This window comes from Enhydra lutris, unplaced genomic scaffold (assembly GCF_002288905.1).
Source record: "Enhydra lutris kenyoni isolate GAN:26980312 unplaced genomic scaffold, ASM228890v2 scaffoldscaffold26, whole genome shotgun sequence".
NCBI lineage: Eukaryota > Metazoa > Chordata > Mammalia > Carnivora > Mustelidae > Enhydra > Enhydra lutris.
Window position 1 is genome coordinate 5357635 of NW_019154110.1, and position 14318 is coordinate 5371952.

Sequence of the window (14318 nt, forward strand, 5' to 3'; positions counted from 1 at the left end):
GGAGCCCCTGACCTGTGGGCAGAGACCGGGGGAGAGGTGGATCTACAGTCACACGTCCCGGGCTGTTAGCAGAAGGGGGGAAGGTTGAGATAGGGGGCAGACCACCAACTGCCCGCCCCGGTGTCATGGCGGGAGTCCAGAGTACTGGGAGGCATTGGCAAACTTAGCTGTGGAGACAAGCAGTTATTATTGCCAGGACGATAATATGCTGGAAATGGAATGAAGGAGCCTCTGAAACCGGCTACTTAATGAATTTCCTTTCGTAGTTTTAAGAACCTCTGATTTAGTATTCTGGTTCTCTCTCTCTCTCTCTCTCTCTTTTTTTTTTTTAGGGGGGGGGGGGTGTTCTCTTTTTTTTTTTTTCTTTTTTGTCTTTCTTCTGTTTATGTCACTTTAAAACTAAGACCAGTCACTTAATCTTGGTCTTTTAGCTCCTTCGTTTGGAACACTGTGAGCTTCTCTCTGAGAGGGGCGATCTGTACAGAGCAGATAACAGATTCCATTCAGTCTAGCTCAACAAACAGGGCACGAAGCCCCGGTGCCTGGGCCAGGCTCCACAGGCCTGGCAGCAGATGAATCCTCAGCAGTGTGGGAAGCACTGTAACAGCTCCAAAACAGGGCACTGTAGCTCCTCAGGGCAGGACAGTCAGGAAGGGCTTCTTAGAGGAAGTGACACGGGTCTGGAGCTGGAAGGATGAACATGAGTTCCCCCCCATGGCAGAGAAGAGGAGGGGAGCTTGACGCTAAAGGTGCTGCTTGTGTCAAGAGACCAAGAGGCGAGGTACTTGCTGGTTTGGGGGGGTTGAGCCGAGGCCACTGGCTCCAGTGGGCATTCTGGCGTCAGCATGGAGGAGACTGGAGAGTGACAGGCTAAAGATGGGAACAGACACCAGGCAAGATGCTGTGGTAGAGGTCCAGGCAGGATCCTGTGGTGTATCTGGTTAAAAGGCAGGTTTGGTCCAGTAGATCTGGGGCAAGAGTGTTTCTAACCAGCTCTCAGGTGACATCGCTGCTACTGGTCCAAGACGATTCTTTGAGTGGTGAGGCTCAGACCTCTGGCGTTCTCCTCTTTGTTGGCTGTAGTCTGCTGGTTTCCCAGTCTACAGTGCAGGATCTTCCTGCTCATCTCCCCTACTCTGCCTGTCCATGACACCACCTCACCCACCCCCTACAAGTTGGCTTCCAGAAAGAATGAGGCTGTGTGATTTCGCCTCTGGTCCCAGCAGGCCTACTGTGGGCTGAGGCTTCTGCAGGACAGAATGCCCCGCCCAAGCTCAGGGTCTGGGTTCTGTGCGGTGTGGCACAAAGGGGACTGGGCCTCCATGTTGTATCAGACCTGCTCACAGAGCCGTGGAACAGGGGGCTCAGGGTCGGGGATTGGCTTGATGCCTTTGAAATAATGCTCTGTGTTTTCCAGGGACAGAGAGACTCGCAGATGGCCCCACTACCAGGGGCAGAGCTGGTCCAGAGGCCGCTGCAGCTCTACCGATATCTGCTGCGCTGTTGCCAGCAGCTGCCAACCAAGGGCATCCAGGAGCATTACAAACATGCTGTCAGGCAGGTGGGAGCAGGGGATACTGAGCTCGGGGTGGCAGTGGGGAGGTGTCACATAACAGGAGGACTCTTTCAGAGTTGGGGGCAGGGGACAGGGAGGGTCTTTTGGGTGGTAGTGGAAGGGAGGAGTGGCAGACTAGTAAGAGCCACCAAAAACCATATCCCAGCTCCTCTCTCTGATTTCTGCTCAGAAAACAGACGCTTATCCTCTAGCACATCAGCTCTGTGCCAGGGCTCAAATAAGGCAGCTAAATGGATAATTAAAGTAGAGTATAGGACATAGCATCATTTTGACAGGCGTTCCTGCCAGTAATGCACAGCCTGAATATACTCATGAGAAAACATCAGGTAAATCCAGACGGAGGGACCATCTCCACACCAGTGGCCTCGGCTCATCCAACGTGGCAGGGTCGGGAAGCACTGAGAAAGGCAGACATGCTCTGCTTTCAAGAAGACTGAAAAGATATGACCATGAAATATAATGAGTGGATTGGTTCTGGGACAGGAAAAAAAAAATGCTTAAAAAGGACATTATTGGAGACCTTCCTGAAATTAGAATATGGGCTGTAGATGAGATGGTAGTATTATATAAATGTGGCATTTTCTGAATTTGACTACTGTGGTTTTGTAATCTCCTTGTTAAAACACATGGAAGTGTTTGGGGTCAAGGGCATGATGTCTGCCACTTCGAAATGTTCCCAGAAAATTGAGTACAAACCTATATAAAGAGAGAATGGTAAAGCAAATGTGAGATGTTCATGACTGGTGATTCTGGTAGAGAAAAGCTTCTGTAGGTTAGAGGTTACTTCCAAATAAAAAATCATAAAAAATAAAAAAATAAAAATAAAAAATAAAGTAAAATAAAAATAAAATAAAAAATAAAAAACTTAGAAAGGGGAACCCTCCTACACTGTTGGTGGGAATGCAAGCTGGTGCAACCACTCTGGAAAACAGCATGGAGGTTCCTCAAAATGTTGAAAATAGAACTACCCTATGACCCAGCAATTGCACTGCTGGGTATTTACCCTAAAGATACAAACGTAGTGATCCGAAGGGGCACGTGCACCCGAATGTTTATAGCAGCAATGTCTACAATAGCCAAACTATGGAAAGAACCTAGATGTCCATCAACAGACGAATGGATAAAGAAGATGTGGTATATATACACAATGGAATACTATGCAGCCATCAAAAGAAATGAAATCTTGCCATTTGCGACGACGTGGATGGAACTAGAGGGTATCATGCTTAGCGAAATAAGTCAATCGAAGAAAGACAACTATCATATGATCTCCCTGATATGAGGGAGAGGAGATGCAACATGGGGGGTTAAGGGGGTAGGAGAAGAGTCAATGAAACAAGATGGGATTGGGAGGGAGACAAACCATAAGTGACTCTTAATCTCACAAAACAAACTGAGGGTTAATGGGGGGAGGGGGGTTGGGGGGGTGGGGTTATGGACATTGGGGAGGGTATGTGCTATGGTGAGTGCTGTGAAGTGTGTAAACCTGGCGATTCACAGACCTGTACCCCTGGGGATAAAAATATATGTTTATAAAAAATAAAATTAAAAAAAAATTAAAAAATTAAAAAAATAAAAAACTTAAATGAATACAAAAGTAAATGGGAAAGTTAAAAAAAAAAAAAAAAAGTCAAGGTAGCAACAGCCAGGTTGTGAAAATATGGAGGAGGAAGCAGCTAGTTGTCTGAGGACGTCAGGGAGGGCTTCACAGCATGAGCATTTGAGGTGCTCCTGAAGACAAATAGGTCGAGAGTGACCGGGCAGAAGAGGTACCAGGTACCCTTGTGAAGTGCTCTGATGCCACACCAGTGAACCTGAATCTCACATTCCTTCTCTGGTCAAAGGCAAACAGCAGCCCCATGCTGCTCTGCACTGGGCCTGGCTGGAGTTTCTAGTCACTCGTCCCCTGCCCCCACTCTGCTTGGCCTTCCAGCACTGTTCCTTCCTATCATGCCTTGCAGGGAGCAAATGGAACCGAGAGATGGAAGTTTCTTTGGGCCCCTGCTGCCTGATCACCTTTGGGCCCAGCCTGATTTGGGGTACCTTGGGGGCCAGTCTTCCATATTGCTGCTGCTCTGCAGGTAGGAGGACAGGCTGTGTAGTTAGAATGGACTGGGATTTGAATGCCGCCGCCATGCACAGTGGCTGGTTAGGGCATCCAGGCCTCTTTCCTCATCTGTAGGACAGATCCTTCTAACTGTCCCTGGAGGGCTAAGAGCCATGCCCAGTGGGAAGTGGCCATGGTGTGTCTGGCCTGTGCCTGGTGCTCTGAAGATGCTGGTCCTGCGAATTTTGTCTTGTCGTCTTTTTTTTTAATGCTTAAACTTCCAGAGTTTCCGGGTTCATTCAGATGAAGACAATCCTGAGAGAATCCAGCAGATTATTAAAAGAGCCATTGAAGATGCAGACTGGATCATGAACAAAGTAAGTGCTTGGCTCCCTGCTCTTCCTACCCTCTGGGGGGTTTGACAGCAGTAATCCCTGTGGCCACCAGGGGTCGCCCCTGCCCCACACGTGAGCCTGATCAGCCAGGCAGAGGCACCCTACGGCCCCAGCCAGCCACTCCCTTCCTCCAGAAGCCCAGAGGTGGTGGTAGATGCCTTTCTGGTTGCATCTGTTTTCTGTCAGGGGTGGGGAGTTCTGAGTCCCTAACACCAACAGTGCTGAATAAGCTAAGGCGGGGTAGCAGGAAGAAGGAAGAGAAAGGTCTTCTTGGAAGCAATAGTGCCTGAACTAGCAGCAGCCTTGTGATGGCTCAGATGGGAAGGCTGTTTTGGGGTGTAGTGAGCTCCCCATAGCCAGGGGTATTCATAGTGAGGTAGGGTTATTGAGGAAACATTCAAGCATCTATTTTGGTAGAGGAAGGGAGGGAGTCAGGAATACAAATTAACTTGCTGGTCCTTACCCACTGGTATTAGAACAACCCAGAGAGCTGGGTGGAGCGTGCCCCATGCCCCCATCCTTCTAAATCAGGATCTCCAGATGTGGGGGCCGGGGTTCATTTTTAAAACTCAATGATTGGACTTGATAACTTCTGAGGGTCTTCCTCTACCTGAGATTTTTCTTTTCTTTGAACCAAGATGTAGCTTAAAGAACAGGATGGGCACACCCCACATTCCTGTCTGACATTCCCATGTCTGTCTGTCTTTTTTTTTTTTTTTTTTAAAGATTTTATTTATTTATTTGAGAGAGAGACAGTGAGAGAGAGCTTGAGAGGGGAGAAGGTCAGAGGGAGAAGCAGACTCCCCACGGAGCTGGGACCCCAATGTGGGACTCAATCCCGGACTCGGGGATCATGACCTGAGCTGAAGGCAGTTGCTTAACCAACTGAGCCACCTAGGCGCCCTTCTTTGTCTTTCTTATGTATGCCCTCCTACCCTGTCAGGTTCCTTTTCCATTAAGGAAGAAAGGGTCCCTGTGTGCCAGCTAGAGATTTGACTGTCTGGTGGCTGCCTCATCACCTCCGAGAAGCCCCCAGGAGGCAGCTAGGGTTCCAAAGAATATGGTTCTCAGGATTTCCTAGGTCCTCCCTCCCCCATTGGCTTCCCTCACCCACTTCTAATGATCTCTCTGCCTTACAGTATAAAAAACAAAACTGAGACACTGGGGCCTAGAGAATGAAGCTGTCCTGAAGACATTGAAGTGCAGAGACCTTGCTTCTCCTGGAACTCAGCAGCAGCAGCTGCTTTGGAATATCCATTGGCCTCGTTGGCTGAAATCAGGGGTAGGAGAAACTGACGTCAGTTCAGCCAGCTCTTCTTGCCACGTGTGTGTTCCCAGCATCCTTTATGTTCGCTTTCCTGGCCGTTGCCATGGGAGGTTTGGGGAAGAATACATTTTGTCACTTTGTTCTGAAGGTGCCACATGTATTCTGGATGTTGTCCTTGGAGACCCAGAGTGGGCATCCCCTCCGGCTGTCCAGAGAGGACAGGGCATGGGTTTTTGAACCAGTCAGGTCTGGATTTGAATCTCAGTTCTGCAGCTTTTCAAGGGTCTTGTCTTTGAGCTCAGCGTCCTCCCGTGTGAAGATTAAGTATGAGGAAGTTGAAGAGCTTCATGCAGGGCAGGGTACATGGGGGTGCAAGTAAATGTCCCCTCCCTGAGGAGGCTATCCTCTACCGCTCCTTCCTCCCTGCCCACAGTGCTCCGCATGTCTCTCTGGCGCACTCCTCGTCGGGCCCAGGTAGTGTGCGGGCCCGTCCCATCTTGCTTGTTGTCCCTGAACCCTCATGGCTCCACCATGCCCAGCACTCCACCAAGCAGCCGTTCCTCCAGGCGCTGTCCTTCCATGAAGTCCTGGTCCATGCCTTCAGGGAGTCTTTAGTGTCCCTGAAGTGGTGAAACACGGGCCGCATGGAACAAGGAAGAAGGGCAGAGCAGCTCCAGAGGACGCCCAAGTGTGCAGGCTTCTGTGAACCTGTGATCTGGCATGCTGGCTCTTCCCTGCTTTGCCACCATCTTGGAAGGAAGGGTGGAGGCAGAGAGGCAAGGAGGGAGGTGGGGAGCAAGCATTCTTGTGGGGTATGGTGACCCTGATACCTGTGGAGAAACAGGCTGGGTCACATCCCAACTCCATACAGTTTGTTCTTGGGGCAACTTACCTGGCTTGCTTCAGCCTTGGTTTCCCCATCTCCAGTGCAGTGATGCCTCCGCCCACCTGCCAGGGCTGCAGTGAGGAGCACTGAGCTCTAACGCAGGCCAGGCCCTTCTTGCAGAAGCCAGCTCAGGGAGCCCGCTGCACTGCCGTGGCCGGGTACCACGGTTAGGGAGACCTCCTTTGCCGATGGGCAGGTGGAAGCACGGACGGGTTGAACTCCATTTCAAGGTCACCAGGCTACTAAGCAAGTTCTGTCTGAATCTACCAAACCCTACAGATTTGGGAGGGAAGAGGGGGTAGCAAAGGGAGGGAAAGCATCCAGGAAGGACTGGTGACTGGGCAGAGCAGGAGGAGCAGCTGAAAGTGGAGAAGCCACACTGGACTTGAGTATCCCCAAGGACTTTCAGCCAGAGGGATGAGCCAACACGTTCATGATCCCGCAATGAATTATAGGACTTAAAGTGACTCAGGGACATCTGTATGCACTTGACTGATCAGTAAATAATGAAGTAAATATATCGATTTCTGAAAGCTCTAGTATCTTGAATGCTGTGCTCATACATTCCCCAAACACATGTTGTTCCCTACTGTGTGCTGTCATACTAGGTGTTGAGGACTTGGAGACAGGCCTATAGAAAGCGGCCCAGGGGGAGATGGATCTTCAGAGGAGATGGCTCTCTTTTGTTGAGATTTTTATTGTTTTCTAATAATGGGGGAAACTGGTAGGTGGTGATTATTTCTTGGCCAAGAAATAATCTTTGTTGTGTGGGGGGGGGGGTGCGGGAGTCCTCTCCTTATCCCTGATGCTCAGGGGCTGATTTGGAGGGGGGAACACTTACCCTTACTACATGATGGGCAGGCCTGGGTGCCTCTCACAGACATCTTCCGAGAAGTTTGTCTTGAGGCAGAGAAAGGACCTATTCCAAAACACAGATTGTCAGGAATGAAGACCCAAACTTCTCCCAACTTCCTTAAATGAACCTGTCCCTCTGTCCATCTTGCTTCCCTGGGGGATGGGGATTAACATGAGCATCCAGGGCAAAAAAAACCCCCAAAAACCAGAAACAAAAAACCCCAGACTACCTTTGTTGAATGACAGGGAAAAACTCTTGGGAATTCATGTGCATTTCCTGTCCCCAGTGCTGACCTCACTCCCGCCCTGTCCATGACATCCTCTGGCACCCTTGCACCTTGCACATGGATTCCTCACTCTCACAGCACTCCAGCCTGCTCATTCTGTGTTATTTGCCCAAGCGTCTCCTCCTGTCCACAGTGCCCTTCTTCGCTTACCTTATTCACCTGGAAAACATCTTTTCTCTGTCAAGACTGAGCTTAGGCATTATTTCTACGAAGATGTTATTTGCTCCCCGGGGCATTACACCTTCCAATATTTTTTTCATGTTAACTGCTGAATGCAGACCAATCAGATGACACGGTTCCTTGAAAAATGAATGCAGTCTTAAGCCAAATTAAGAAAGACATGGGATCAAGAAGAAGGGAGGTGAAAATCCTTCTTGTATTCTGCTTTATTCAGATTATATCTGGAGTATTGATTTTCAGGTGTGGTCCATGGCCTCCTGGGAATCCCCCAAACCCTCTGATGGGATCCTCAAAGTCAAAACTACGTTCATAATAATACTAAAACACTGTCTTTGCCAGTCCGTGAACATTTGCAGTGATGGCACAGAAGCAACGATGAGTAAAACTGCTGGTGCCTAAGCATGAATCAGGATAGGGATTATCACCACCAGCTCACTCATGAACGTCCCTGATGAAACAGCAAAATGCTTAATTTTGTGAAGTCTCAACACTTGAGTGGAAAAATATTCTGTGCAATGAGCTGAAAAGCACACATACATACAGCACCTGTACTGCACACATAAGTAGGACAGTTGTCTGGAGGAAAAGCACACAATTATTTGAGATGTGAGCTAAATAAACTTCTTTATTCACAGAACCGCATTCTCTTGTGGAAAACTGGTTGGATCTGTCCTCTGTCATTTTAACCATCCTTCATAGGTTCATTTCCTCTGTAGTGTTGCCATTCATTTATGTATTCACTAATTCACTAATTGGACAGACACTGAGCACCTTGTATGTACCAAAAATTACATCTATGTCTCCATCTAGGTGAGATTGTGGATGGTTTAATTTGCTCCCCCTTCTGATCTGTTTGGTTTCTGGAAATGTGTGGAGAGATTTTGTTTTAGGCACCCGTGAAGACCCCTGGGAATCTAGAAGTCTTTTTCATAACCTTTTCAAGGAAAAAGTTTTTTGCCCCTAAAATTTTCCTGTTTATAGATATTAGCCCACTTTTACACACATATTTGTTGCTAACGAGTCTGGCTGGAAAATGGTGAATCACTTTGAAAAGATTTTTTTTTTCCTGACATTGCCACCTTCCCCTTACCATAAATCCTTAAAATTCTCCAATTGGAGAGAGAAGAGGACTTGTCCAAGTCCTCTTGGACAACTTGCTACATCAGCCTCAGCTTCCAGCCTCCAGGTGTGGAGGTAAAGGAACATTCTCAGCCCTTTCTTCATCTTGGCTGCGGTGTTGATTTCATGCTAGCTCTGGCTCAGGATGCTATGTCTTTCCCTTGCATACTTGGCTGTATCAGAAACCACAGCGGGAGGAAAGTGCAAACCTTAGACACTGCTGGTGGGAATGTAAAATGGTGCAGCTGCTTTGGAAAACAGTTCGGAAGTTTCTCAAAATGTTAAGTATAGAGTTAGCATATGACCTAGCAATTCGGTACATAAATCTGTGTATATATACCCAAGGGGAATGACATATGTTCACAGAAAAAACTTGTACACAAATGTTCGTGGCTTAATTTATAATAGCAAAAAAGAAAAAAAAAGCAGCCTAATGTCCATCAACTGATAAACAGATGGATAAAATGTAGCATAGTCATGCAGTAGAATATTATGTGGTAATAAAAAACATGAAGTACTCATACACCCTACGAAATGGATATACCTTGAAAACACTGTGCTAAGTATAAGAAGTCAGTCACAAAAGACAAGAATATATTGTACGATTCCATTTATATGAAATATCCATAACAGGAGAATCTATGGAGACAGGAAGTAGATTAGTCCAGGGCTGAAGAGGGACAGGTGTTCTCTGGAAGGGGAGTGACTGCTCACTAGTACAGGGTTTCTTCTTGGAGTGATGAAAACAGTTTAAAATTAGGTCGGGGTGATGGCTAGGCAGTTCTGTGAATACATTAAAACCAACCGAATTGGGGACATCTGGGTGGCTCAGTTGGTTAAGTGTCTGACTCTTGATGTCAGCTCAGGTCTTGATCTTAGGGTCGTGAGTTCAAGGCCCTTGTTGGGCTCCATGCTGGGTGTGGAGCCTACTTAAAACAAAAACAAAAAAACAAAAAACAAAAGCAAACCACTGAATTGTACAGTTTATTTTTTTTTATTTTTTACTTTTAAAAATATTCTTTTTATATTTTTGACAGAGAGACACAGCGAGAGAGGGAACACAAACAGGGGGAAGGAGAGAGGAAGAAACAGGCTTCCCGCTGAGCAGGGACCCCAATGTGGGGCTCAATCCCGGGACCTTGGGATCACGACCTGAGCCAAAGGCAGACGCTTAATGACTGAGCCACCCAGGTAACCCAGAATTATACAGTTTAAATGTGTTAAATGTATGGTATATGAAATATATCTCAATAAAATTGCCAAGAAGACATCAAATGCCAGGAGAAAACCAAACAAATCAGTGTGTCTGGAGGGTACCACTTAAATACCACCAATTTCTAGAAAATTCTCACCTTCTTGATTATCTCAGTTGAAAGGAGCAATTGTCTTTTCCCTTCAGTGGTACCTGAAGTTGAATTTTTCTACCAGGCTTCTCTTGATGACTTCTTCACGCCCCACAGTGGGTAAAAAGCTCTCAGTGTTGAAAACTGGGAAGAGGGGTGCCTGGGTGGCTCAGTGGGTTAAGCCGCTGCCTTCGGCTCAGGTCATGATCCCAGGTCCTGGGTTCAAGCCCCACAGCGGGCTTTCTGCTCAGCAGGGAGCCTGCTTCCTCCTCTCTCTCTGCCTGCCTCTCTGCCTACTTGTGATTTCTCTCTGTCAAATAAATAAATAAAATCTTTAAAAAAAAAAAAAAAAAGAAAAGAAAACTGGGAAGAATGACCAAGCCCTGATGGATCAAGTGGGGCAAGCCCTCCAGTGCTCATCGTGGAAACTGCAGTTACTCAGTGAGCTGTTGCAGGCGGAGAGAGGGATTGGCTAGGTCCTTATTGACTGGAAGTTGGTTGATCCTTGGGTCCTGGTAGACAGAAACTGTCATTGGGAAAAGGCAGGTGAGCTGTTACTACCTTTACTTCCCTCGGTGGTCATTTCAGATTTGTTTGGGTTGGCAAGGACATTCTCAAAAGTCCTCAAATGACATCACCAATAGTGCCAGGCAATATGCTTGTGCACAGGGCAAAGTTCAACCTCTGGGTTGACCAGGCAGGGATGAGTAACTTGCCTGTTAGCATTGATCCGTAATGCCTTGAGCCTCATCTCCTCCTTTCAGCTTTAATTACTGTCTTCTTTTAGGATAGCAATAGTTGTAGATGCTGTTGGACAAGAAACCATTTATTCTGTTATCTGTTTCCTCTGTTCGTCATCTTTTTATTACTGAATTTGGTTTTGAATCGGTCATGGCATGTATAGTAAATAAATAATAGCATATTTAGCTTTAAGGTCATTGCTTTCGCTGACATCAATGTCATCATCATTTTTCAGTCCATTTTGATTCAATTCAATGCAATTTAGTAGGTTTTTGAGCTCCTGTTCATTGAAAACATTGTGTTGGGCACTGAGGATACAGCAATGTGTCTTTAAATATGGCCCCTATTCTCATGAGGCTTAGAGTCCAACTGAGAATGGAAAGACAGATTTGTGGGGGGATGGGGGTTGGAAGGTGAGGGGGATAGGTAACAAAGAACTCTTCAGTGGAGAATACAGCTGGGCCAAGGTCTAGAGAGCTTGGCATATTTGTAAGCTTAAAGGAAGTCCAGGTGTCTTGGATCACAAGGGGGAGAGTCATAGGAGATGACCTAGGAGAGCCTAACAAGAGCTATGCTATGGATTTGGGACTTTATCCCAAGGCATTGGGAAGGCTGGCTTAAGTGGTCAGAATGTGTTATACTAAGCAGGTAGTAGATGATCATTAGGATAATGGGGCTGAAGATGATAACAAACACTTACATTGTACTTAAAATGCCAGTCGTTGTTCTAAGCACCTTACAAACATTAATTAATTTACAAAAAGACCCATTCTAATCCACCCCTATTTTCCAGTACCAGGAGGCAAGACAAAGCCAATGTCAATGAGAGAAACCAGAGTCAGGTTCTGGGAAGACCAGAGAATGGAGGTAGTACTTCATGGAGCATTCTGGAGCCAAGTTCTCAGGGTCTGGCAGAGAAGGAGCTGAAGGAGGGCAGGTTGGAGATAATGCAAGGGGGCCAGGGGACAGACCGCTTTGGGATTTCTCAGCTCATCTGAAATGGCAGGAGGCACATCACACAGAGAACTCCATCGCCGAGCCCATCTGTCTCTCGCCTTTGGTGTGAACTGCAGCAGATGCTGGAGGTGACCCAGATACTCCTGTATCAGGTCTGTGGACGGTAGAATGCAAATGCAAGACCAAGACATGAGTAAGAAGGAGGGTTTCTATGTCATGATCAGAGTCTGAAGTTGAACTGGTACTGATGTCGATTGGCAGCTCGTCATTTGTCAGCTGACAACCTGGGTCATGTCCACCATGTACCCGTCTCAGTAGTTGAAAAGTATCCCGGCCCATAGTCTGAGAAGATCGCCGCTAGTGCCATTCTTGCTCTCTTCTAGCCATGTAAGCTGCTGCCAACCATTTGCCCTGCCCAATCCTCAGTTTTCTTACCCATGAAATGGGCTTTATGGACTTGTTATGAGGATAAAATGCAAACTTAAGTGCGAGAGCATCCTTCCTATGGTGACACAGCTCTATATGAGGGCTGTGCTCCAAATCAACATACAACTGGCTTGTCCCAGAACATCAGCTTCATAATTGAGTGTGATTTGGGAAATGTAGTTGGCAGATACCTGCTTGTGCTTTCAGGGTACTCTTGCCCCAGGAAAGGGGACCAGAGAATGCAAATGATGGTCTGAAGGTTGTATGTGGTGGCTCTCAGCAGAGTGGCCAGTCGCCAGGTGGGCGGTGCGGCAGGCTCTCAGCAGAGTGGACACCTGTGGCAGTTGCTGCTTCTGCTGCCCATAAGCCTTTCCCTTTCTCCCACCTGACGCAGGGACCAGTGATCCTCTAGCCAGATGATCATGTCTAAGCTCTAAACTATCTAGAATTCCAAGCAGGGTAGAGGCATATGGGTTGGAGTGGACAGAAAAAGCTTTAAGCAGATCCAGGAACTTGCGCTAGACCTTGAAAGGTAAACAGAATTAGGACAGTCAGAGAAAGGGAAAGGCATTTCAGGTGGAGGGATCAGCAAGAGCAAAGGCTCAGAGGCATAAAGAGATGCAGGGCTGTGATGGAACTCAGACCAGGTGGCAGAGTGTTTGCAGGAGATGGTGAGAGATAGTCGAGAAATCAAAGCAACCACAATCCTGAGTTTGGATTATATGTCTGGTATCTTGCCAACTTATTCCTAGCCTGTCTTTTCTTCATCACCCATTTTATGAACCAACATCCATCACTTGTCAGAAAGTTCTTGCTTATATCTATCCTAAGTCCATAAACTGGTAATATGAGGTTGTTTTTCTGGGTTTGGTCTTCAGAAGAGGTAAAAGAAACACTTCATGGAAAGTCCCACCATGGAAGGTATCCTCCTCTTGACCCCAAATGTCCCCATGGAAAGCTTTTGCCATTTGGAATGGCCCAAGTATCCCGAGCAGCAGGATTCCGCCTTAGGAGGGGCTCTGGCTGCACTAGGGCACCTGGTTATTTCCTCTTTGTCTTTTTTTTTTTTTTTAAGTAAAACAGTTGACAATTTTATTTTCACATTTCATAATGCAAATGAAAAAAATTTTTTTTATTGTCCCACTACTGCCCTGCAAAAACCATCCTCTCACTGATAGGAAGGGAGAGCAAGTCTTCCTTGTCATGCTCTTAGGAAACACGCAGAGTCATTGCACTGTGGTCTCCTGGGGAAGTAGAACAAATAATATAAAATGGATTTAAAGAGGCCCCCCTCTCTCCTTATCTGTCTGGTCAAGTCATTCCTGGCCAACTTGGCACCATCATGGGACAGTCTCATCATTGGGGGCCCAGATATCAATGGCATGTGGCCTCCCATAGGCAGTCTCATTCCAAGAGCTAGTCCCACTGGCATCATCCCAGCAGGAGGAGGGCCTCCCATAGCGGGTGCTGGCATCCTACCAGGGCAAGGAGGACCGGGGAGACTAGGGGGAGGTGGGATCATTGCCCCTGCAGGAGGAGGAGCAGAGAATGGTGGAGGAGAAGCCCTTCCTTGTGCTAATGCAGCAGTTGTTTTGTTGATCAGGCTCTGAGCCTACTCTTCCATTCGTTTCTGATAGTAGGCTTTCTCCTTCTCTTTGTGTTTCTACCACGGCAGCATGTCTTCCTCATAGACGGAAAGTCCAGGGTGAGGTATGGGTCACGGTAGTCACAATAAAAGGTAGCCATGTTGCTCAGCACACCATTGGCCTCCTCTTTGTCTTTTTGACTGTTAAAAGGACTTGAACTCCCCATTCAGCTCATATTGAGAAGGAAAGGGGGAAAAAAAGGAAGAATTTGTCATCTTTGTTTTTGGAATAGAAGTAATTTATGGATGCCAAATATTATTTTGAGATGCAATATTGAAAAGAAAAATGGCACAGTTATTTTTTTTTTAAGATTTATGTATTTATTTTGGAGACGGGGAGACTATGAGCTGGGGTAGGGGTGCAGTGCATGGGGAGAGGGAGAGAGAATCTCAAGCAGACTGCTTGCTGATCACAGAGCCCAAAACAGGGCCCCATCTCCCCACCCTGAGATCATGACCTGAGATCATGACCGAAATCAAGAGTCAGATGCTCAACCAACTGAGCCACCCAGGCAGCCCCAAAATGGCATAGTTTTTTTTTTTTAAAGATTTTATTTATTTATTTGACAGAGAGAGAGATTACAAGTAGGCAGA

General features: G+C 47.0%; 1 protein-coding gene and 1 pseudogene across 2 annotated transcripts; one reads left to right on the plus strand and one right to left on the minus strand.

The window, feature by feature from the left end:
* Positions 1-547: 547 nt before the first annotated feature.
* On the plus strand, positions 548-9679 carry LOC111151820 (LYR motif containing 9). Of its 2 annotated transcripts, XR_002640885.1 has the most exons (4): positions 548-1561; positions 3908-4000; positions 5158-5300; positions 9650-9679. XR_002640885.1 is itself a non-coding variant. In XM_022510035.1 (3 exons), the coding sequence occupies exons 1-3, from the start codon at positions 1400-1402 to the stop codon at positions 5173-5175; spliced, it is 273 nt and encodes a 90-aa protein (XP_022365743.1). In that variant the 5' UTR covers positions 548-1399; the 3' UTR covers positions 5176-6704. The 2 variants fall into 2 exon arrangements, 1 of the variants encoding a protein (XP_022365743.1); XM_022510035.1 differs by lacking the exon at positions 9650-9679 and having other exon boundaries at positions 5158-6704.
* A 3699-nt stretch (positions 9680-13378) lies between these two features.
* LOC111151826 lies at positions 13379-13825 on the minus strand (annotated as a pseudogene).
* Between the last annotated feature and the right edge of the window lie 493 nt (positions 13826-14318).